Source organism: Mus musculus, chromosome 13 (genome assembly GCF_000001635.26).
Source record: "Mus musculus strain C57BL/6J chromosome 13, GRCm38.p6 C57BL/6J".
NCBI classification, from domain to species: Eukaryota; Metazoa; Chordata; class Mammalia; order Rodentia; family Muridae; genus Mus; species Mus musculus.
In genome coordinates, this window is record NC_000079.6 from 113,055,461 (window position 1) to 113,079,743 (window position 24,283).

At 41.7% G+C, this 24,283-nt stretch overlaps 1 protein-coding gene across 10 annotated transcripts in view; it reads left to right on the plus strand.

Annotated features, from left to right (window-relative positions):
• Cdc20b (cell division cycle 20B) overlaps window positions 1-24,283 on the plus strand; it is an 86,045-nt gene that overhangs the window by 20,486 nt on the left and 41,276 nt on the right. For 8 of the 10 annotated variants that reach the window (XM_030247263.1, XM_011244659.2, XM_011244662.2 and 5 more), the window contains 5 exons: window positions 441-669; window positions 4,238-4,371; window positions 8,777-8,870; window positions 16,395-16,508; window positions 23,137-23,333. In XM_030247263.1, the coding sequence (XP_030103123.1) occupies window positions 441-669; window positions 4,238-4,371; window positions 8,777-8,870; window positions 16,395-16,508; window positions 23,137-23,333 (768 nt within the window). Of the gene's footprint in view, window positions 1-440; window positions 670-4,237; window positions 4,372-8,776; window positions 8,871-16,394; window positions 16,509-23,136; window positions 23,964-24,283 lie in introns of all 10 variants that reach the window. The other 2 variants (XR_003950451.1, XR_873755.2) reach the window with 2 other exon arrangements.

Genomic DNA, 24,283 nt, shown 5'->3' on the forward strand with positions numbered 1-24,283 from the left:
CCACCGGTCTTAAATGACGTGGTTGCGAGTGTAGATGTTGTCTGGATATGGCCCACAGACATGGCTTGCTTAGTCCGCCAAGTTCTAAGCCTTAGAGCCAGCAGGAAAATTGAAGCGAGAGGAGGTTGACAGTGTTCAGCAGAGTCGCTTCACACGCTTCATTTACACGGATCTGTAATGAAGATAAGTCAAATAGAACCACTCTCTAAACTGTTTGGGTATATCTAAAAACCATGGATGGGCAGCTGGGATTATGGAATGATGTTCTAGTGTTTAAAAAAATAATAGAAAAAAAAATCTTCAGGATCACCAAGGTTAAAAATCTATGCTCATATATAGTGGTGTTTTAGATAAACCACATGTGACTCCACTGGACAGAACTTTTACCCTTTGAATCTTTGAGGTCACCAGAACTCACAGCTTTCATTGTTGTCCAACAGGAGTTGGACTCGGTCGCCGTGACATACTCCAGCTTCAAGAGCAACTTCGTGAAGAGGCTGTCTGCGGAGATTCCTGTGGCCAGCAGCCCCATCACCACCAGATGGCAGCTAAGCCCAGCCAGGGACCCGGAAAGCTCTTCCTCTGTGGAAGAGGGTCCTCCCTCCCACACCCCTGAATCTCTGGCATCTGGGCTGAAGATAACACCTGCAGCAGACACCCTAACTCTACGTGAGCTCAGTGTTGGGAATTCAGTTAAACAGAAGTTGCAATTCCTTATGTAGGTAGTCCAAGTGCAGGGGTTCCCACAGGCCACATTTAGTCCGACACAGGTTGTGTGTCTGCTTTCTATAGTGTAGTGGTTGTTATGTTTATAATATGTTGTACTGTATGAATGGCTCACAGGACATATATATTTATATATGTGTATATATGTATGCATATATGTATGTATATTATGCACATATATATTTCTGCACTATACAAATATGATTTTGTTTTGAAGACCCTAAAATGTTAATGATTTTGGACAGTTTCCTGGTACATGAGAGTCTGAAAAAAAATATATTTGTAACTATATAATCAAGTTGAGCCAGGCAGTGGTGGCACATGCCTTTAATCCCAGCACTTGGGAGGCGGAGGCAGGCAGATTTCTGAGTTCGAGGCCAGCCTGGTCTACAGAGTGAGTTCCAGGACAGCCAGGGCTACACAGAGAAACCCTGTCTTGAAAAAAAAATCAAGTTGAATAAAAGAAAAGATAAAAGCAGGAGAGATGCGGGGAAGAGAGGGGAAAAGAGAACACGCAAGAGCGCGGCAGAAAGAAGGTACTGAGATGCTTGCCCTGGGCTGGTAGTGGCATGGTGGGGCGTGGTGAGGCGTGGTGGGGCGTGATGGGGCGTGGTGGGGCGTGGTGAGGCGTGGTGGGGCGTGATGGGGCGTGGTGAGGCGTGGTGAGGCGTGGTGAGGCGTGGTGGGGCGTGGTGAGGCGTGGTGAGGCGTGGTGGGGCGTGATGGGGCGTGGTGAGGCGTGGTGGGGCGTGGTGAAGCGTGGTGAGGCGTGGTGGGGCGTGTTGGGGCGTGATGGGGCGTGGTGGGGCGTGGTGGGGCGTGATGGGGAGGGGTGGTAGAGAACACACTTCTTCCCACCTAAGCCTTGATGTGATTAGCAGGATCCTTGATTCACCACTCAGAGCCCTGAAATGGCTCTTTTTGAGATATATGATTCTCATGTGGGTGTATCCTTTGTAATTTTCATTCTTCAGGAGCAAAATTTTCCACATGTGATCTAATGCTTTAATTCCTGTTCTACTCTTTAGAGGTACCATACAACATTACCATGTGACTTTGCATTCTTTCTTGTTTCTATTCTCTCTCCCTTCCCCTCCCTTACTCTCCTTCCTTCCTTCCTTCCTTCCTTGGGTCTCACTATATATCCCTGGCTGGCTGGCATGGAATTCACTATGTAGTTCAGGCCTCAAACTTGCCACAATCCTTCCACCTCAGCCTTCCAAGATGACAGGTGTGAGCCAGTGTGCCAAGCTCAGCGAGCTTCCTAAGACACATGCTCAGTAGTGCCAGCCTCTTCCTGAGGTACTATGGTTCTGAGGACTGAAAAGGGACCCAAATCTTTATAAAACTGAGGAATTTCCCACACAATAACAAGTGTCAACCCCAGAATTACCTGACTGTGGAACGGGGAGACTCAGGAGTGTAGGAAGTCTTTTGTATTCAGTGTAATTGAGGAAATTTGGATATTCATTGTTTTAGAGGAATTTCTTGCTGCAATTAGGAATTCCTGGCTCTTTCTGAGCTCGAAATTGACTTGCCAGTTGTTTCTTAATAAAACAGTGTGTGAAAAATTGAAAATCTCAAGCAACAGATTATTAATCAAATGGAGTTTACAGGAAAAACCCATTCTACTTTCTCCTTTAGCTAATCCTGAGACACAATGACACACGTGGATTCTACCCGCTTGTCTGGACATGGTCCATTTTGTTTCAGAAGAGCAAATCCAGAAGATCCTTCTGTCCGTGTCTGCAGAGACATCTCTTTGCTTCCGTCCCTGTCTGCAGAGACATCTCTTTGCAAAGAGGCTCATTTGCAGCATGCTGTGCTCTGGGCATGAAGCTGTCATCTCCTGCTTTCTGAGGCTGGAGACGCTGACAGCTTCCAAGCATAGCTTTGGGTTTTTGTTTGTTCTATCTATCCACCGATCTATCTATCCATCTATCTATCTATCTCTGTGTGTGGGGGGGGATCACATGCTATGGTGCATATGGAGGTCAAAGGACAACTCTGTGGCGTTGCTTCTCTCCTTGCCCCTTTGTGTGGGTTCTAGGGATTGAACTCAGGTTGTCAGGCTTTCCTGGCAAGAATCTATCCATGGAGCCATCTTGCTGGCATTAAACATTGCTTTTCCTTTGAAGTTCTGAGGCTTAGCCTTTTCTTTATATACTTCTAAAAATAGCACAGTAATAAAATGTTTTAAAAGAAAGAGCCAAATCAAAAACTTTGAGGGACATTTGTTGTGTACCCCCCTCTCTCCTTCCTTAAACGACTGTCTGTCTGTTATAGTTTGAGTCCTGGGCACTGAGTGCCAGACTCTAAGAACACAAATGACAGACCATCAAGCTCATAGTTGCCCAAATGCAGAAAAGATGGTCACACATCCAAAGGTTAAGCTTTTCTGGAGGAGCCTTGGCCCAGATGATATATATATATATATATATATATATATGTATATATATATATATATATATATATATATATATATATATATATATATATATATGATATTAAATAAAAAAGCCTGGTGAAGGGCTTTCTCAGTTTGATAAGAGAGTATATTTTAGTTTCATTTCTGTTGCTTGACAATACTCTGGCAAAAGAGCCACTTAGTGGAGGAGGAGTTTACTTGGCTTACAATTCCAGGATACATGCCATCATTTCAGATGAATGAAGGCAGGGACTTGAGGCATGCAGTGACATCACACCTAAGTTCAGAGAGGGAACAGATGCACACACGCATGCCTACTTGCTTGTTCTCTTGTGCTTGGATCCATTTCTTTACTCATACATAGTTCAGAATCCTCTACCTAGGGAATGGTGTCACCTACAGTGGGCTAGCCATTTCTATGCCAATTAACTTAATTACCATAGCTTTCTATAGGCACACCACAGGCCAACGAATGTAGATAAGCCCCCACTCTCTTCCTGGGTGATTCTAGACTTGACAAATTGACAATTAAAGCTAACCACAGAAAACATGAAAAATATGAATGTAAATAACATTGACTTCTGTTTTCTTACAAAGTGTTTTACTGTTACTATCTCCAACTACCTTTAAGACATCTTTCCGTAACAGGAAGGAGGACAGGCAAAGTGGTACTCTAAGAATCATGTAGCAAAGACCAACGACTGGCAATGCAAACATCCTCTAGTGATGTCTGAGCAGGATGATCTTAGCTTGACAATGCTAAGATCATTAAGCTTCTCACCCATCTTTACCTACTCTGGAATCCATGCAGAAGCGAAGTGTTTCCTCAGCTGCTGGAGATGAGTCAGGCCTGGAACTCTGGCATTTCGTCCTGGCTCTAGAGGCCACTGAGGCAGAGTCTTGCACGAGCCCAGGGCTTTAGCTAACTAAGGCCCTGTCCATCCCCCTTTCTTTTTCTGATAATGTGGCTAGAGAACTTTATCTACTTAATCTACTTAGAAAAGTGCTGTGGCCAGCAGATCAATCATTCAAGTGACTACATTGTTTCAAAAATAGATTCAAAGCTGAATGTCTTTCTTGCAGGATCCCACAACAAAAATTCACCCAAAACCCTCTCTAAAGGAAGTTCTGAAGTGAATAACTCCACTCTCCGTTTTTGCAAGACACCTCTTGCAGGGGACAGAGGCTGGAAGGAAAATCTTGCCACCAAAGGCCAGGTAGGCAGAGAGAGAAGACAGAAAAGCTCGGAAAACCGAGTTTTGAATGTGAGGAAGGGGGTGCCTGTGTGCCCTCTGGAACCAGGAAGAAAGGACAGAACAAACAAGGGATGTGAACAGAGGCACTAAACAAAAGAAAATATTCCCCCATAGGACAAGAGGGCCACTCAGCACACAGCAAAGGACAATAGCCACTGAAGAAGGGATGACTAGAGCTACAGCAAGATCATACCTAGTGTGCTTCCTCCCAGCCAGTGGGTGACTTGATTTGTCTAAAGGGCCATCTAAAAAGTCTCTCAGCATTCATTTGATTGTTCCTATAATTCAGACTTTTTTATTACCCCTTTTCACCTGAGAAGTATTTTTAAAAAAATATTATTTATTTTATTTATATGAGTACACTGTAGTTGTCTTCAGACACACCAGAAGAGGGCATTGGATCCCATTACAAATGGTTGTGAGCCACCATGTGGTTGCTGGGAATTGAACTCAGGGCCTCTGGGAGAATAGTCAGTGCTCTTAACCGCTGAGCCATCTCTCCAGCGCCCACCTGAAAATTTTTTATGTGACCCTGGGGATATAAGTATATGAAAATGGGAATAAAAACCAAGCATTTCCTATTAACAAATCAAATTAAAAACATTTTCTTATTATATACACATGCATATCTATCTATATCTGTGTATCTCCATCATTTGTTAAGACTAAAGCAGATTTGCATGTTAATGATATGAACGTGCTTGTTTATTTTTACATGAAAAATTAAATCTTGGCTGAATGGCCCGTATTACAGGATGCAGAATATTTTAGGGTCTTTCAGATTTGATTGATGTTTTGATTTTATTGAAACTATCAGTGCTGAGAATGCTGCTTTGTGTCAGTATATAGTGCAAAATGGCAGAAGCGTGTTTAGAGCCATTTCGGGAATTGTTAGAAATTCTGCCCTAAACTCAGGCCACAATTCATTCACTGACTATTTTTCTTTATGAAATTCAAGTTGCAAATTCAAACAGCAGTTTTAAAAATAAAATGTTTTAGCATAAAATAATCCAGATATATATTCCTTTGATACTTTCTTGCTGTGGAAGGACAGAGGGAAAACCCTAGAAGTTCTTCATAATGAGATTGTTAGGTTTATGTAAGAGCAAAAAACCTTGTGTGCACAGCCAACTACTACTATTCTAGTGTACAACAGCCTTGAATCTGAGCTGAGGTGTTTGGGGCAGTGTTTGTTGGCATCATGTGGTATGACAGACTTCGCAGTGCAAAGCGCCGTGTTGTTTATGCTGAGCTGAGGCTGTGGTGAAGTTGTGTGAGGCAACATGAGAGAGCACTGAAAGAAATACCTTAGATTCATTATGCATTTAATTTTGAATTAACTTTTGGTCATTGCATGTTCAGAAAGCCTTTAGTTCCACCAGCTACTTCTCAGCCCCGACACAATCTGCAGTTAGAAGCTATGCTCTACACCAGTGTATCTCAGCCTGTGGGGTGTGACTTCTTTGTGGACCGAATGACCCTTTCACAGGGTTGCATATCATATATCCTGCATATCAGATATTGACATTACAGCTCGTAGCAGCAGCTAAATTTTGTTATGAAGTAGCGAAGAAATGATTTTATGGTTGTGGGTCACACAACGTGAGGAACTATATTAAAATGTTTCAGCATTAGGAAGGCTAAGAACCACTGCTCTAGAAGATTTGTAAATGAATATTTTTTGTAAGCCTCTGCAGTTGTTTGTTTGTTGAGTTTCTTCTTTTGGATCTATTCTTATGATTTTAAGATCACTTAGGTCTTTTGGGCACACTACATGTCAGTAACATGCTTTTCGCTTTACCAAGTTCAGTGACTGGCTTCTGAAGGAAACAGTGTTCCATCCCAAATGCTTTAAACTAGGGAAGCCACAAGACTACACCAGTCCAGACTACTCGCCCAGTGTGTGTCTCTTTCTGTGCTTAGTGTACATGCTGTGCAAGGGGAAAGAACATCCTGTGAGTATAACTTCTAATTACTTGAGCTTATATGAAACAGGAAACAAATACACAGTACAGATTCACGCCTTCTTGTTGAGTGTGATCCACCCAAGGGCATGGGTGTTGGTCAAAGTCAGGTAGTTCTATGAAATCCTTAGGGGTGCTGCTGGGCCTCATGCCTGGGCCAACTTGTTAACACAACTGTCTTCTCACATCCTGTTGATGATTGGACCATCGCTGCCGAGCCCCTTAGGACTTTTTTGCCCTCTTATCCGTACTGTCGGCAGTAATGTTGGTGGCTCTGTGGACATGATGGACTTGGAAAAACATCTCTTGAAGCAGTTGTTAAACAGAAGGTGTCAGTGAAGAACCTGGGAGAGGGCCATGGAAATAGTGATACCATATGGTAGTGAGCGTCGGTTGTCATGGTTAGGTGATGGTCAGATAGCGTTCAGAGTGAAGACAGCGCAGCAGGAAGCATGTGTCCTCTTTCTGTGGTCCTCCCTGATCTGCTGGAGGATGTTGCCACAACGAGATCCTGAGTAGTTAAAACTTCTAGAACTCACATTAATTGGGCTGGTCCTAAGTCACTACTTAAAGTATAATATAGGTCGCACACAAGAAGGGAACCCATGGGTGCCTGGAAGAGAAGCATGTGTTAGATTATATGGGTGTTGAAGAAATGGGTCTATAAAGTCTATTACATCTGAGACACCACACTGAGCTCCTGACCGGAAGGCTGTGTTAGGGACGCTGGTTTATCTTAACTGAGGACTGTTTTGTGCCTCACAACATATTGGGTGGTGTTTTCCACTGTCATAGTTCTGGTGAAGGGCACTATAGTGGGTGCAGGCCAGCTATGCTGCTAAACACATCATGCTGCTAAGCACAGGACAGCCCCCAAACAAGATATAACTACCTGCTTTGCAGTTGAGAAACTGATTTGTGGGCACTTGTTCTGTCTTGAATACTCAAGAGCCATGATGCATTGGTTGGCAATGGTTACTTTGATAAACTGATGAGTGAGAGCATTTGATGCACTGTCTTCAATAATGGGCCAATGTCACATTAAGGACGGATGTCAAAGCACCTCCTCTTTGTATTATTTAACCAAGAGCGAACCAAGATTTGAATTCTCCACTCCACTCTCCCTGTGTTTTCCATCTGTCTTGTCTGTCTGTTATGTGACTGGGTTTGTGCCTGTCTGTCTGTCTGTCTGTCTGTCTGTCTGTCTGTCTGTCTTTCTTTATGAATGTCTGAGTGTGTGTCCCTAGCAAAGGTTTTCCTTCTTCCTTATTGAACAGCACAGAGCATGTCCCATGGGGAAGGAATGAATGTAGATCTTTAGCAGAGTTTCACAAGGGATAAGTTATCGACTCCAACTGACCCTGATAACAAACAGTACTACAAAAGTCATTGTTCACTAAACAGTATTTGCTTGTTGCAGCCAAAGTACTTATGGTGGATATTAATTTTATAAGGCTGTTTTCAGATTCTATTTGCTGTTTCCAGAAAATAATTACTGTAACACACACACACACACACACACACACACACACACACACACACACACTTCTCCAGGTCAGGGGCCTGGAAGAGTATTATCACTTAAGATTAGAGCTATGCATTAGCTCAAGTTGTAAAAGTTGGTTACCTGGGAAACTCAAGGCAAGTAAGGGAAACTGTTACATTGTTTTCTTAATGGGAGGTTAAGCGAACACACTGAGCACACAGTAGGACAGCAGTCTTAAATGATTTCAAGGTGTACTAATAACTCTGGCTGTGAGGTCCAACAAAAGTTTCAGTCTCTTAGAATGTAAGAGACATTTTCATCACGGTGCATTGCCACAGAGGAGGAAACCAAAACATTAAAGCAGTGCTTATAAAGAGAATTATTTCTGGGCTGTGGAGACAAAAAAGGAATCTTCTCTGCTTTATACTTACTTATCTTTATATATTTTGAAAACGCCAATGCATTCTTTTCTTTGTATTTATTTCTAATTTTTCTACCTATTTTTGATCAAAGTTGGGCCAAAAGGTGGCAGAAGAATATTCTATGTACTGTCCCAATAAAAGAGCAATTATATTTTTATGTTTATGGAAAGTCAGAGAACTTCCTTAAGCTGTTTGAGGTTGGCTATTCCCATTTCTCACTGGTAAAGGTGCTCTTGGCTTGTGATTGGACTGTTCATTACATCAGTGTTTGGGCTGGAAGAATGAAGAAAGACTTTTAGTTTAGCCGAGTAATCCCTTCTGCGTGGCTTTGCTGAGGTTAATAATGATCTATAAGACTCTCGTCACTGGTCGTCACACTGTGAGAGCCTTGACCTCTCTAGGGAACTCTCAGCTGCAGTGTTTTCATCTGTCACACCTGAGATGCACACGTTTGCTCCTAACGTCTTGTTCTGTTTTTGTGTCGTTGTTCCCAGAGATGCCTAAACCAGCCATTTTCAACCCAGAAGGGAGCTCAGCAAATCGATGGGAAGATGCATCTCTGTGAGGAGTCCCGGTGTGTCAGGACAGGTATGGGGCAGAGACTCTCGCTATCTGTCGTCCTAGCTGTCCTTTGTCCCCGCCTCTTTCATTCCTTCCTTACCTTAAAATGTTATCTATTTTCATCGGACTAAGTCAGCATCATTATACAATCTGGATAACTCCCATAATTCCCTGCTCTGGCCACCTCCACTCCCAAGTCAGATTTTCTAGAGGTTATCATTCTTAGTTCTCCCTTCAGTACTTGCTATGCTTTCCTCTGCATCATTGGTAGACCACCATTCCTTATGAATGTAGACTTTATGGGGACTCCTGCGCAGCAGACAAGAACTCAGGTCCCCCCTTGCTTCACTGATTCTTCGGCTTCTGGATGTGCTTCTATTACACTTTGCAAAACCGAACCAGACTCACTAGTCCGTGTCCATATCCGGTTACCATACAACTGTATTCACGGTTGGCAGCCTCCTCCTCCAGTCTGGCTCTGTTTCACCTGCTGGCCTTTCTGTTTTCCCTTATAACGTCTACAAAGCTGGTGTTTCCCATTGGCATCCATGATCTGTTTCTGGCTACTGATAACTTGATCATGCGCTTGCTCACTCTACTCCCATCTTTTCTTCGGTGTCCCTCCACCAGTCTGAAGGACAGGCTGTTCACTTGGCCAGCTGCAGCGCTACAGTCCTGGGACTCCTCTCTCTGTCTCTGACACTAGATCCACTATCTCTGTAAATGTCTAGGACACTCACATTTGAGTTAGAGTTTGCCTGGCTGTAAATACCAATTTTACCCAGCATTGTGGACAGACGCTGTGTTTCCTAGCTCCCATGTGTTGAGAAGTCCTGTCCTGTTATGATGTCCTGTATTCTGTATACCCCCTGACTTTCCCTCTGGCCTCTGTGAGCAGCGTCTCCTCTCACCAGTGTTCTAGAATTTCAGGGTGATAAATCTTGGCATTAATACTCACCTCTGCTTCATTGTAAGTTAAAAGCAACATTTGATGGAATGGCACAAGCCATGTAGGAAAGGACATGGCAAGCAAGAGTGTTTTCTGAAGATGGCCCACTGTTCTGCATAGCTACAATGGGTGAGCTCAGTGAGACACAGACACCAGAGACTTCATCCCAGGATTGTTTCTTACTGCTGATATGCCTTTCCTGCCACTATTACATAGCCTAGTGGTGTCTGGGCATCAGCCCACCCTATTGGACAAATTTCCTGCAGATCAACATGAAGATGTACATTCATATAATAGTGCTGTTTAGATGAATAAATGACTTTATAGAATTCCTGATTTCATTAAAATAATTTTAGAAAGATAGTTTAAGGGGATGGTTTTAGTTGTTTTGTGAGAAAGATGTAATAAAGTTAAAATCAAGAATAGATGTGCCCCTCTTCATAGATTAGTAAGTAAAGGCTGCATAATAAGGTATACAGTGAGCTTTCATAATTGCACTAAGGAGAGAAACAGGCTTGGGGAAGATTTGTGATCAAGGAGAAACATTCATTCTAGGTTAGGTCCACGGATGAGGCCACTCGTATGCACGGTGATAAAACAAGACCGTGTGAAACTGTTGCTTTAAACTTAAAATGAGCTTGTAGAATGAAACATTGCTTTGAACTTACTATCAATATCCTTCAGTAAGTCCTTTTTGTGTAACATTTTGTCTGTGAGGTAATTTTATAAAGAACTTTTGCCTAAGAAGCTATAAAAAGGCTGAGAGAAAATATGGTGGCTGTTGGGGCTCTGCTTTATCTACCATGTATATATGTGTATGTGTATATGTGTATGTGCGTATGTGTGCATATGTGTATGTGTGTATGTCTGTCTGTCTGTATGTACAATATGTAATATATGTGTCTTACATATATACATATGTTGGTATATGTGTATGTATATAAGTATGCATGTGGACATGTGAAATTGATGAAGGTGGTGTTTGGGTCTGGCCTGACTCTGTGTGTGTGTGTGTGTGTGTGTGTGTATGCATGCATGATTTTCTTTCCTTTTTATTTTCACAGGCTCCTAAAGAGTTAAAAGAGCTCAGAGGCATTCTTGCTGATCCCTGCTGCTATTAGTAAGGTGGGGCAGGGGCTGTCAGCTGCCATACCTTGATCAGTGGGCCTTTCCAGACACTAAAGTTCCCCAATTATTCTTTTTTAATTTCTTCATTTTTGTTTATTGATACTTCTGGATTGATTTTCTGATTTTCTTTTTCTTCTCTGTTCTCTTTAAAAAAAACTTATTGTTTGTTTTTCTCTCTTTTCTGACAAATTACTTACCATCCTTGTTATTAAAATTTAAATGTTGCTATCTCAGTTTAAAATTTTTTGAGACAAGGTATGTTGTTCAGGCTGGTGTCAAGCTTTCTATGTAGCACAGGCTGTCTTTCAACTCAAAATCTTCCTGCCTCTGCCCCCTGAGTACTGAGTTACAGGCCATTGTCCACCACTTAGGGCACCCTAGTTTTAATTTTTAAAGGGTACTTTTTTTTTCTTTTTTAATATTTTTATTAGGTATTTTCCTCATTTATATTTCCAATGCTATCCCAAAAGTCCCCCATACCCTCCCCCCAACTCCCCTACCCACCCACTCCCACTTTTTGGCCCTGGCGTTCCCCTGTATTGGGGCATATAAAGTTTGCCTGACCAATGGGCCTCTCTTTCCAGTGATGGCTGACTAGGCCATCTTTTGATTCATATGCAGCTAGAGACAAGAGTTCCGGGGTACTGGTTAGTTCATATTGTTGTTCCACCTATAGGGTTGCAGATCCCTTTAGCTCCTTGGTTACTTTCTCTAGCTCCTCCATTGGGGACCCTGTGATCCATCCAATAGCTGACTGTGAGCATCCACTTCTGTGTTTGCTAGGGGGGTATTTTTTTTTACAGCATTCTTTTTCTTATGTTATTTGTAGTCAGCTATTATTAACCCTTTATTTACCATTCAGAAAATTTTGTGGTCTGCTTTCTAGTGCTGTATTTTGTATTTTCCTCTCTCTCTCTCTCTCTCTCTCTCTCTCTCTCTCTCTCTCTCTCTCTCTCTCTCTCTTTCTCTTTCCCTCTCTCTCCCTTCCTTCCCTCCCTCCCTCCCTCCTTACTCTCTGTCTCCCCCCCTCCCTCCCTCCTCTCTCTCTTTCTCTCTCTCTTTCTTTCTTTCTTTTTTTCTTTCCTTCCTGTTTTTTGTTTTTGTTTTATTTGTTTTTTTATAGACAGGGTTTCTCTGTGTAGCCCTGGCTGTCCTGGAACCCACTCTGTGGATCAGGCTGGCCTTGAACTCAAAGATCCATCTACCTCTCTCTGATTCCCAGTGCTGGTATCAAAGGCATGTGCCATCACTGCCTGCCCTGAAGTATTTTTCGATACTTTATCCACTTCCGATTAGTCCAGTTAGCTTCATGGTAGGCAACTCCTGTGACTTTTCCGAGAATGGAGGGGTTGGAGGTGTATCCGAATGACTGCAGCTCAGTGAGATAATACTGTGGAAGTTTCCAAAAACTTCTTAGGGCAGGCCATATTTAGAACACACAAAACGTTTGTCTCTGAGCTCCCCACACATTCTTCTCTCTACTTTCTCTCTCTTTTGACGTGCTGTGTTGTCTGTAGCACTGCTAGCAAGTACTGGAGACCTGAGGTCTGTGTGCGAAATCTATTGAGATAAATGCTTAGTGCCTCTAGATGGCTTAGCAGGTAAAGCACTGGCTGCTCTTCCAAAGGTCCCGAGTTCAAATCCCAGCAACCACATGGTGGCTCACAACCATCCACAATGAGATTGATGCCCTCTTCTGTTGTGTCTGAGGACAGCTACAGTGTACTTACATATAACAATAAATAGAATCATTTTTAAAAAATGCCAAGGAAACATGCCTGTTATTTCTTCTTTTGAAATAAAATCTTATAAATATGGGTTGGACCTCACATACAATTGTGGAGAGAGAGAGAGAGAGAGAGAGAGAGAGAGAGAGAGAGAGAGAGAGAGACTAACTTCTGAAGAACACTTCTGCTTCAATGCTCTTAATTTTTCATTAAAGTTCTGAAAGTTTTAGGCATTGTATTAAAAACCCACACAAACACAACTTCATTTTCTAGACCTTCCTACATATTTAGTTTTTAAGCCTATCTTTCTTGGCAGTGAAATGGATGGAAGTGGTGGTGGGTAAAGTTAGGTATGTAAAACTGAGCACATAGTTTGGGTTTTAAACACATTCTTTGGCGGGTTTGCTCTAGAAGTAGACTCTTGATGAGAGGAGGAGTCATCTTTTTTGAGAATAATAAATTGAAAGCAGAGTGAGATAACTGGATGGGACCCTGCCTCGGCATTCCTCTCCTCCCTTCTCCCATTCTCTAGTCATTTTGAAGTTCTGCTGCTGTGTGGGAACCTAGGACCTTGCACACTATCAGAGAATTTTCTAGTTCAGTTTTCTCCTTCTTCCATCTGAGCAGCAGTAACTGTATTCTTCTAAGAGGCTATTTCTTCAGATTAAAACAAAATCCTCTAAAGGCTGGGAGAATGTACCTTTTTTATTCTAATGCTCTAGCTAGTACATAAATTATAACATATATAAAACTTTTATAAGGCATAAAGTTTATACATGCATATACATATCAAATACAATTTGTGGGAATTGATTTTTCTCTTTCCACCATGTGGGTTTTCTAGATTGAATTCAGGTTATCAAGATTGGTGGCAAGGACCTTTATCTTCTGAGCCATCTTGATAGCGTGTGTTCAGGCTTAGAAGTCTTGTAAAATTTAAAAAACCAATAATCCTTTATCACATGTACAAAATGACTTGCTTCTCATCTCTTGATCGTATCTTACAGAACAGAAGTTTAAATTTCACCCAAGTCCAGTGTCATGAGTTTTGCTCTTGGTGATCTGTCTACAAAGTAGCCACAACCCCCAAGTTCATCCAGGGTTTCTCCTATGCCGTTTCCCTGGACGGTGATACTTGTGGTCTGTGATCCACTTTAAATTAATGTTTGTGAAGAACTCAAGGTCTGTGTGTAGATCCAGTTTTTCATGTGTAGAATCCAGTGGTTGCAGAAGCGGTTGAAGGATTCTCTTTCTCTACCATGCTACCTTTGTTCCTTCCTTGACAACCAGATGAGGGTGTTAGTGTTTCTAGGCTTTCCCTCCAGTCCCATCAGGCTTGTTGGTTCTTCTGTCAACATCATGTGGTCCCGGTTACTACCGCTTGATAGTAAGCCTTGGAGGTGGGTAATGTTAGCCTTGTCACTTTCTTCTTATCCTTTAATATGTGTCGACTGTTTTTGCTCTTTGTGTCTCCATATGTCTTAGCATTACCTTATCAATATCAATAAATAACTTGCTGAGTTTGATTGTGATTAATTGACTCTGTTGATCATAGAGGGAGGAATTGGCATGGGGACATAATGAGTGTCCATAGTATTTTATGTGCAAACCTCCTTGCATAGATTTATTTTTCATCAAAGTTTTAAATGTATTTTTCTTTTTCTTTTTTTAAAAAAAATTTTTAATTAGGTATTTCCCTCATTTACATTTCCAATGCTATCCCAGAAGTCCCCCATACTGTTCCCCCCCCACTCCCCTACCCACCCACTCCCACTTCTTGGCCCTGGCGTTCCCCTGTACTGAGGCATATAAAGTCTGCATGACCAATGGGCCTCTCTTTCCACTGATGGCCGACTAGGCCATCTTTTGATACATATGCAGCTAGAGTCAAGAGCTCCAGGGTACTGGATAGTTCATATTGTTGTTCCATCTATAGGGTTGCAGACCCCTTTAGCTCCTTGGGTACTTTCTCTAGCTCCTCCACTGTGGGCCCTGTGATCCATCCAATAACTGACTGTGAGCATCCACTTATGTGTTTGCTAGGCCCCGGCATAGTCTCACAAGAGACAGTTATATCAGGGTCCTTTCAGCAAAATCTTGCTAGTGTATGCAAAGGTGTTAGCGTTTGGAGGCTGATTATGGGATGGATCCCCGGATATGGCAGTCTCTAGATGGTCCATCCTTTTGTCTCAGCTCCAAACTTTGTCTCTGTAACTCCTTCCATGAGTGTTTTGTTCCCAATTGTAAGAAGGTGCAAAGTGTCCACACTTTGGTCTTCGTTCTTTTTGAGTTTCATATGTTTCAAAAATTATATCTTATATCTTGGGTATGCTAAGTTTCTGGGCTAATATCCACTTATCAGTGAGTACATATCATGTGAGTTCTTTCGTGATTGGGTTACCTCACTCAAATGTATTTTTCATATACAAAATTTTTAAGGATTTATTTTATGTATGAGAGTATACTGTAGCTGTCTTCAGACACACCACAAGAGGGCATTGGATCTCATTACAGATGGTTTCTGGGAATTGAACTCAGTACCTCTGGAAGAGCAGTCAGTGCTCTTAACCACTGAGCCATCTCTCCAGCCACTCATATACACATTTTACATGCTTTAAAAAAAGATTTATACATAAACATTTAAATTTTTGGCTTAACAATATAAATACTATTTGTTTTCAATGTTAAGTTCCAGTTGATGCCATATAAGAATGTATCTGACTTTCATGTTAATTTTATATTCTGCACCTTTAGTAATCATCCATCACTCATTAGTTATAAGAACTTCTTTGCTGACTGATTTTATGTGTGTGTGTATGTGGTGTGTGTGTGCACTGTTGGGGCTTGAGTCCAAATCTTTGTACATACTAGACAAGCCCTCTATATGAAGCTACATCCTTATCTTTGTTGTTATTGTGTTGGGCATTGATTTGTTTAAAAACATTTTATAGCCGTTTATCAGAAGGCCTGAATGTTTTCAGTAACTTGCAGTTCTGGAAGTTGCAGGTGTTCACAGTGAACCCCAAGGCAGGCATTTATGAGTAACAGTTGGCTTTCTTGGTGTAGAACTGTGAGCCTTTTGAGCTTTTATCAGAAACTATGTAGTCACAGAGACCACAAGTCACTTGTTATGTTGTTTCCTGCTGGTTTACTTATCATTATCAGTTTGATCATGCATTGAGGGCTAGAGATGAAAAGATAGTGGCCAGTGGTTTAGACTTGGTGGGGCCTTTTGATGAAAACGTAGAAGAAATGATAGAAGCATGGACCCAAATACTCACGGGTAAAATTAGCCAAAAAAATAGTAACTGTGTTCTATTACAGTAAGATTAAAAGAAAAGGTTAAGATGGGTAAATCAACAACTGTTTATGAACAAAGATAGCATAGACTTAGGTCTTCTAGGTGAGCATGGCTGGGATGGATATGCAGACATAGAAAATTCACTTTCTTTTAAAAATCTCAAAGGACAAAATGCATATTCAAAGCCTGACACAGTGTGCTTCTCCCACGGGACCTTTGCCTGTGTTTATGTCTGCCATGTATCCACTCTTTGTTGAAAAGTGCCACCAAATAACCTTTAACTCTTATTCAAAGTCCACACTTAACCCTTCTGTGTTTTCTTTCCTCCTGTCTTCTTTTATCAGAGGGTCTGCTTTCTTTCTCACTCTGTAATCTCTTACTACCCACGGGAGAAATTCTGTGTTTGTGAGATCTTAGAGATGTGTAGTACTGTTTGTTTCTTGCAGGCTGTAGATTTGGAGCCAGAGATGAATTCTATCTTAGGAGATTCAGCGGTGTCTACCATTCCACATGCCAACCAGAGGTGAAGATTCATCTCACTGGTCTTCGAAATGACTACTGTAAGTAACAGCTTAGACTGCCAGTTGAGCAGCTGAATAGCAAGATGCATCCAGTGCTCTGACATAGACCTGAAGTCTGGTTCCAGAAGATCCAGATGGCCCATAAGTTTCAAGTCCACACAGCGTACTATGCAAAATCTGGCATGTTTCGGATATTACTTTAATTTTTAGGAATGGGTATTGATGGTGGTAGGACATAAGTATTATTTTTCACTAATACATTTTTGTTAAGTCAGAGTGAACTGGACTGATGTTGACCTAGTCTTATAAATTAATTTTAAACGTGGATATATCTAATCAGTAAAACAGTTACATTGGGTGTGTTATGTGCCTGTCATAATTTATTTTGGAAGATGCTGCTAATTCACACAGAACAGACTGCTAACATGCCAATGTAGAATGTAAATAGTGGGTTAAAGATCTCAGTGAGATCAGAAATACTCTAGTGATGCCCAGACATAGCTGCATCACAGAAGATGGGTAAGACTTGTAAGGGTGAGGGGAGATGGGAACGTTGTTGACGTTGCATGAGCAAAGGCAGTATATTGGGAGTTACTGATAATGGTAGCAAAGATTGTAGCTGAGCCACTGGTAGATAGATGCAGATCTCTGAGAAATTCAAGATTCAGGTGTAGAAATTTAATTTGGGGGATTTGTTGACTAAGAGAAATTTAAGTAGAATGAAAACAGTTTACTCTGTGTGTGTGTTACATTATGGGCATAAAATATAGAAAACAAAGAATCAAGAATGAATTTAGTGTTGTTACAAGTATGTGAGGCAGGGGAGTAGTACCACTGGGAAGACAGTTTGTAGGGAGAAAGCAGCCTCAAATTCCTCATGGATGGAGCTAGCATGATGCAGGAGCTTTGGCAGATCAGTGATAGTGCAGTTAGTGGCTGAAATAAAGGATGAACTGGCATGTACGGTGGGTTGACTAGGTTGAGAGCAAGGATGAGCTCTGCTGGTGAGGGAGGGGGGCACCCACAAGGAGGAATGAGCAGAGGAAGTAGTTCTCCACCGTCATATGCCTCGAGCTCTTTCTCCCCGAGGATTTATTGTCATGACCAATTAGGGGGTATAAATTCCCAAGAGATATTAAAAATTCAAACACTCATGATTAGAGGCAACTTCTGTGCACACTTTTTCTTCAAGCCTGGCTCTTTTCTTTCCTCCCCTCAACGGTAATTCCCACAGGTCTGCCTTTATATGTTACTAAGCCTTTTCCGTTGCAGCTTTTAATATTCTTTGTTCTGTACATTTAGTGTTTTATTATGTGGTGGGGAGGGTTTTCTTTTCTGGTCCAATCTATTTGGTGTTCTGTAAGCTTCTTTTATGCTTATAGGCATCTCCTTCTTAGATTGGGGAAATTTTCTTTTATGATTTTGTTGAAAATATTTTCTGGGCCTTGGATCTTGAAATTATCTCCTTCTTCTATTCCTGTTATTCTTAGGTTTGCTCTCTTCACAGTGTCCCAGATTTCTTGGGTGTTTTGTGTCAGGAACTCTTTAGATTTAACGTTTTCTTTGATCAGTGTATCAATTTCTTAGTCCTATCTTTATGCCTGAGATTCCCTCTTCCATCTCCTGTATTCTATTGGTGATGCTTGCATCTGTTGTTCCTGTTCTCTTCCCTAGGTTTTCCATCTCCAGGATTCCCACAGTTTGTGTTTCCCTTATTGTTTCTATTTCTATTTTCAGATCTTGAACAGTTTTATTCACTTCGTTCATCTGTTTTATTGTACTTCCCTGTATTTCTTTAAGAGATTTATTCATTTCCTCTCTTAAGGCCTCTGCCATCTTTATAAGATTGGATTTAAGGCCATCTTCTTGTGCTTTGGCTCTGTTGGGCTATCCAGGCTTGTTGTAGTAGGATAGCTGAGCTTGGTAGTGTCATATTGCCCTAGCTTTTGTTGATAGTGTTCTCACGCTGGCCTTTAGCCATCTGGTTATTCCTGGTATTGGCTGGGTGTTCCTGATGCTGTCAGGACTCCTTAAGAGGCAGACAGAGCCGTGAGACGGATCCCGGAGCTCAGGGAGTAGCACTCTGCTCACCTCTGCTGGCTGTGCCCCAGGTGGACCTGGATGCTCCTGCCCTCCTCCCGCCTCCCTCCTGCAGTCCCACAGGCCTCCTTTGGGAGTCAGGCAGAGCCGTGACCTGACAATGAAGCTCAGAGGACAGAATGCATCTCACTTCTGCTGGCTGCGTGCGAAGTGAACCTGGATGTTCCTGGGGCCCCACAGGTCTCCTCTGGAAGGCAGGCAGGGTGAAGGGCCAGCTGATGGAGGCCAGTGGACAGTGTGCAGTTTACCTTTATTCCCTCAACAGCAAAACTTGTCCATAGATGTGTACATTGACCACATCTGTCTTTCTCTAGGCTGTCTTGAGTCCACTGTGGTAGGATTCTAAATCTCACCACCCTATTCACTGGAACTGTCCTTCTAAATACCTCTAACTTGAGACTGCTGAACGATTGCTTTGTCTCATGATTCCTTTGGTTTGCCTGCTATATGTGTCTGTTTTAAATGGGCACATAGGCCTCCTGACTCTATAACCACTGTGTTCTGGCCCTTTGGCTGGTCTCTGGTCCTCTTCTCTCTTTGCTCTAAATGTGCCCAGCGCTCATTTCTTGCATATTTCCTACTTTTGTCCTATTTCCATGGATCTATTGACTTTTGGGCTGGGTATCTTTATTGTATGTTTATATTGAGTGCTATAGGTATTATGTGTTGTAATTTTCATGTTCTCAAGTTACTGTATCTGTCACGTGCTTTACATGACATTTATTGAAAACCCTTCCATTGTATTATAAAATAAAAAAATGGGCTGAAAGGATAACCCAGTAGATAAAGCAATTGTCTTATAATTATGAAGATCAGAGTTTGGATCCCAGAACCCATGTAAAATCTAAGCAGTCAAATTGTTGGCGAGGTGCCTGTGATTCCTCATTTAGGAGGCAGAGATGGGTATTCCCTGGTCCATCTGGCTAGCTAGACCACCACTCAAGGTTCTACAAGAGACTCAGATTCAATAAAAAAGGGGAAGGATTGAAGAAAACTCTCAATGTCAGTTGAGGCCTCCACACTTACATGGGTACATTTGAACACGTATCTACATAAGCACACATACACCACATGTGTGTCACACACACACACACACACACACACACACACACACAAAGTAAAATAAAAAAAATAACTTTTGTAAAAGAAAAAAGTGGTCCTTTGTATTTGCTCAAGTATTTTACTAGTTTTAATGTTCCCCTTAATTCTTTTTTTTTCAATTTTTTATTAGATATTTTCTTTATTTACATTTCAAATGCTATCCTGAAGGTCCCCTATACCTTCCCCCTGCCCTGCTCCCCTACCCACCCATCTCTTTAATTCTTAAAGATTTAACTTTTTCTTAGTAGTAAGTAGGGTTCTTTGAAGAAATAAAGCCAGTAAAATATAGATATATTATAAAAAGGGGGTTGCTATATTGCCTGTTACAGGCTAGACAGTCTAATAGTCTTTATGCAGACAGGCTGAAAGTCAATAACTACTCAGTCCACAAGGTTGGACGTCCTAGCAGCCACAGTTCACGTGCTGAGGGCTGGAGTAGGATCTGATGTCAGAGGAGGATGATAGCAGCATTAGCAACACATGCACTTGATCAGGAAGAGGAAACAAAGGCAGGCACATGTTCATGGTCCTTGGATCTCTCTCTGGAAGGTGTCACTCCCTGAGAGCAGTTCTTCATCCCTCATTTGGCTTCTCTGTTAACATCCTCACAATAGCTAGATGCATTGAGTCTTCTAGGTGTTTCTGGATTCTGTTGAGTTGACAACTAGCAAATTCTCTTAAATAACTTCTCTTTATTCTGGAGGGTTCCTTTTAGCATTCCTTGTTGATCAGATCAACATAGAATTCTGAATTGGAAGATCTTACTTTTAGTATTTGAAAGATGGTGTTCCATTGATGTTTGGCTTCTCTCTGTTCTGATGAAAACTGCAGTCATTTCATACCTCTTTCTTCTGGTTTCACGATTTGGCTCCAATTATGCACATGTTAGGCCTTTGAATATCATCCTACAGGTACTCTGCTATTTTTATTTTGCTACTGAGCCCATCTAATGGATGCATTAGACATTGTTAAATTTAATGTAAACATTTACATTCATGGCTTTGATAGCCCTGCTTCTGTTTTAGAGACTTGTTTTGTACTTTCTACTTTATCAGTTTTAATGCTTAAGCTTCCTATCCTTCCTTTATCTCACCATTATACTAAGGTTATCTTGGGTTTTCTTCTATTGATTGTGTTGTCTCTTTACATGTGTTTAATAATTGAATCATATGCGGAACATTACACATATCATATTGCTTTCACTTTGAATCCTCTTGAAAATGTTTTGCTTTTGCCCTAGTTAGGGTTACCCTTTAGGTCTGGCCTTGCCATCTTTGGCTTGTGTTTAAAATCTCAGATCGGTTTCTTAAGCCTTGACTGCTTGATTTGGGTTTGTCCCTCATATATGTGGCTCTGCGTCCAGACTGAGACTTGAGTAAATGCTTTTAATCTCTGTTCCTTTTTCCACAACTTTTGCTAGGCTAACTGGAGTCTTCTTCTTCACTCACAATTAGCTGCCAGGCTGAGAGATGTGTGAGTTCTTGTACTCAAACCTAGAGGCACCTTTCCTTTCCTTTCTTTTTTTTTTTTTTTTTTTTTTTTTTCGAGACAGGGTTTCTCTGTGTAGCCCTGGCTGTCCTGGAACTCACCCTGTAGACTAGGCTGGCCTTGGACTCAGAAATTCACCTACCTCTGCCTCCCAAGTGCTGGGATTGAAGATGTGCACCACCACACCCGGCTAGAGGACACTTTTCTTTGGCTCGCTTCTGTTCAGGATTCCCCTCATACTTTGACCTTTCAACCTCCCTGTCATGAACCACAGAGGTGATGCACTCCGTTCCAGGCTTCCTGTAGGTGCTGGGTTAGGACAAAGCCATATAAGGAAAAAAAAAAAGGGAAAAATTCTCCCTTTGGGTAGGTAGGTTGAGTCTTCATGCTTTGACTTCCTAACTTAGTTTGCCTATTTTTACTTTTAAGAGCCTTCAGGGGGTTGATTTTGATATTTTGTCAAGAGTTAATAGTTGTTATTAGTGGAAGGAATGTACCATAGAGGGCTTAATCTACTGTAATGGAACCGGTGTGCTTCACAGCTGCATGCTGGTGCATTTCAGGCATGTTAGGCAACTTCACTTGATGTTGTATTAAGTGTTCATAACATACATTTTCTCACAGCAGTAAAAAGCTCTTACTAGGGGGCTGGAGAGATGCCTCAGCATTTAAGAGTTACTCTTGGAGAGGACCTGAGTTTGGTTCCCTGAGTTTGACTAGGTACTCACATTGGGTGGCTCACGACCACCCGTAACACCAACACTGGGACCTGACACTGTTGTCTAGCCTTCATGGGCACCTGCACTCATGTGCACACACCTTCTGCCCCACCCCCATGTACACATGATCAAAAAGTGGCTCAGTGGTTCAGAGCACTGCAGAAGATTCAGGTTTGGTTCTCAGCACCCATATGGACAACGTACAACCATTGGTGACTCTAAGTTTTCAGACATGCTCTTCCGTCTTCTTCAGGCACCACATAGATACTGTGTACATACATACATGCAAAAACCACACATACATATACACACAAGCCAGTAAATACTTAAAATATAAATCTTTACAAAAGAACTCTTAGAAGTGTAAACTAAAGAAAACTACTGAGAACTTTGAAACGCCACAAGTAAGCCACTCTCTCTCTCCTAGATATACTTAACTGTAGGCATAATGTTTTTGTGCACTGTGCAAAGATTATCCTTGTATTATTCAAATGCTGATTTCTCTGAACAAGGCATTGTAATGTACAAAATAGGGCTGGACTTCTGATTCCAGCAAGGGGAGGGGTAGAGAGATAAGAGGAAGAGAAGATTCACCACATGGAGGGAGTTCCCAGGGACACTATGGAAAAACACCTGGAGCAGAGAGAGCCAAGTCAATACTAAAATGCAAGTATCTTGGGGATTTTGGCTGGGAAGTAGTCAGATTAGTTTAGAGGATTAGAATAGATTAATAACTGCTCAGATATTATGCTGTAAAGCTCATCAAATGGCCTTATAGTTTGTATCATTTATTTGGAAGCTGGCTGGTATAAACAAGAAATTGCTACTTATAAAATTGCTTTAACACTTAACTTTTTTTCCTTGTTTTTTAGTAGAAATGATGGTAGTATTTCCCATATAGATATAGCAGGCCTATATTTTTATAAAAATTATGTGGCATTAATTTTTAGAGCCCTATTAGATGAGATACCTCTGTATCCACCATGGTGGATGAACACACTAAGTCCAAAAAAGATATTCTTACAGAGGTTTTTGAGCATAGATGCTTAACATTGCTCATTAGACTATGAGTCTTGAACAAGAGTCTGTTTCAGTTTTTAATCTTTGAACTTTCAATGATCTCATCTGGTTCAGGACTTCATTTGATATCAGTTCACAGCTAAGGTATTAATCTTTCTCCCTTTATTTTAAAGCTGCTAATTTGAAAATATTTCCATTTGGCTGTACAACCATGCTGATTTCGGTTTGTTTTCTCATAGATCTCAATACCCTGGACTGGAGTTCTCAAAATCTCGTTGCTGTAGCCCTCGGAACCTCTGTATACATCTGGAATGGGCAAAACCACAGTTGGATTGAAAATATAGACTTAAGCGTCTGTTGTCATTATGTGTCGTCTGTGACCTGGATGAGAGAGGGATCATGCCTGGCTGTTGGCACCAGCGAGGGAGAAGTGCAGGTACCGGGAGCGTTTGCTCCTGGCGTCCTCTGTGCAGTCACTAGATAACGTCCAGCATGTCACTGAGGGGTATGAGATTAAGTAGCCCGTGAAGCTGCCGGAAGCAAGGGAAGACACATGGTTTTCTTTCAAGTGGCATTTCTTGGGAACGTAAGGGTACCTTCTTCATTTCCCCAACAATCTTTCTGTTATATTTCTTTAAAATAAATCTTCCAAACTCAGGTTGGACTTACAAAGCCTCTAGTTTGGGAACTCAGAAGAGAGGAAGATGCCTTTTCCAGTTTTGTTCACCTGAAGCGATGTAAGATGACTTCTATTTCCCAGGAGGCTGTCTGAGACGACCAAGTGTCTGTCAGTCTAATTCCTCACGCCGCCATCACTATGACTGCTTTCTAGCAGCATAAAGATGGTTGCCCTGGTGCTAGGTAACCTTGGAAACCAGAGTACATCACGATGCCTTCTGATTCCACAGTTAGCCTTCCCCTTTTGTGTCACACGTCTTCTGTACCAGGCAAGACTGCAGTCTCAGGAACAAACTGAGTTCTGACTCTCCCAAGCGCTTATACGTCCTCATTTTATCCACACAGACTAATAAAATGCTGTGGACTTCAGAGCGTCTTGCATTTTGGAGTAAGACTATACAACTGATATATCACACACAAATAATCCCCAAAGCTCCAAAGAGCAAATCCTTCTTGTTCCTAAAGTTTTGGCTGATAAATACTTAACAGGTGTATTTGTTGGAACTATAGGTTGACCGTGAGATTTCCTAGGGGCTAGAAGCTGAGTAGTGGTCAGTCCTTGGCTGCACATTGAATTCATTTTCGGTGCCTCACAATGAACGCCACATTCCTAGGCTCTACCCTACCAATTAAACCACAACCTGTTGACATGGGACAGTGTTCTTCCTATGGCCCCTGTATGCAGCCAGAGCAGGATGGCCATTAGAG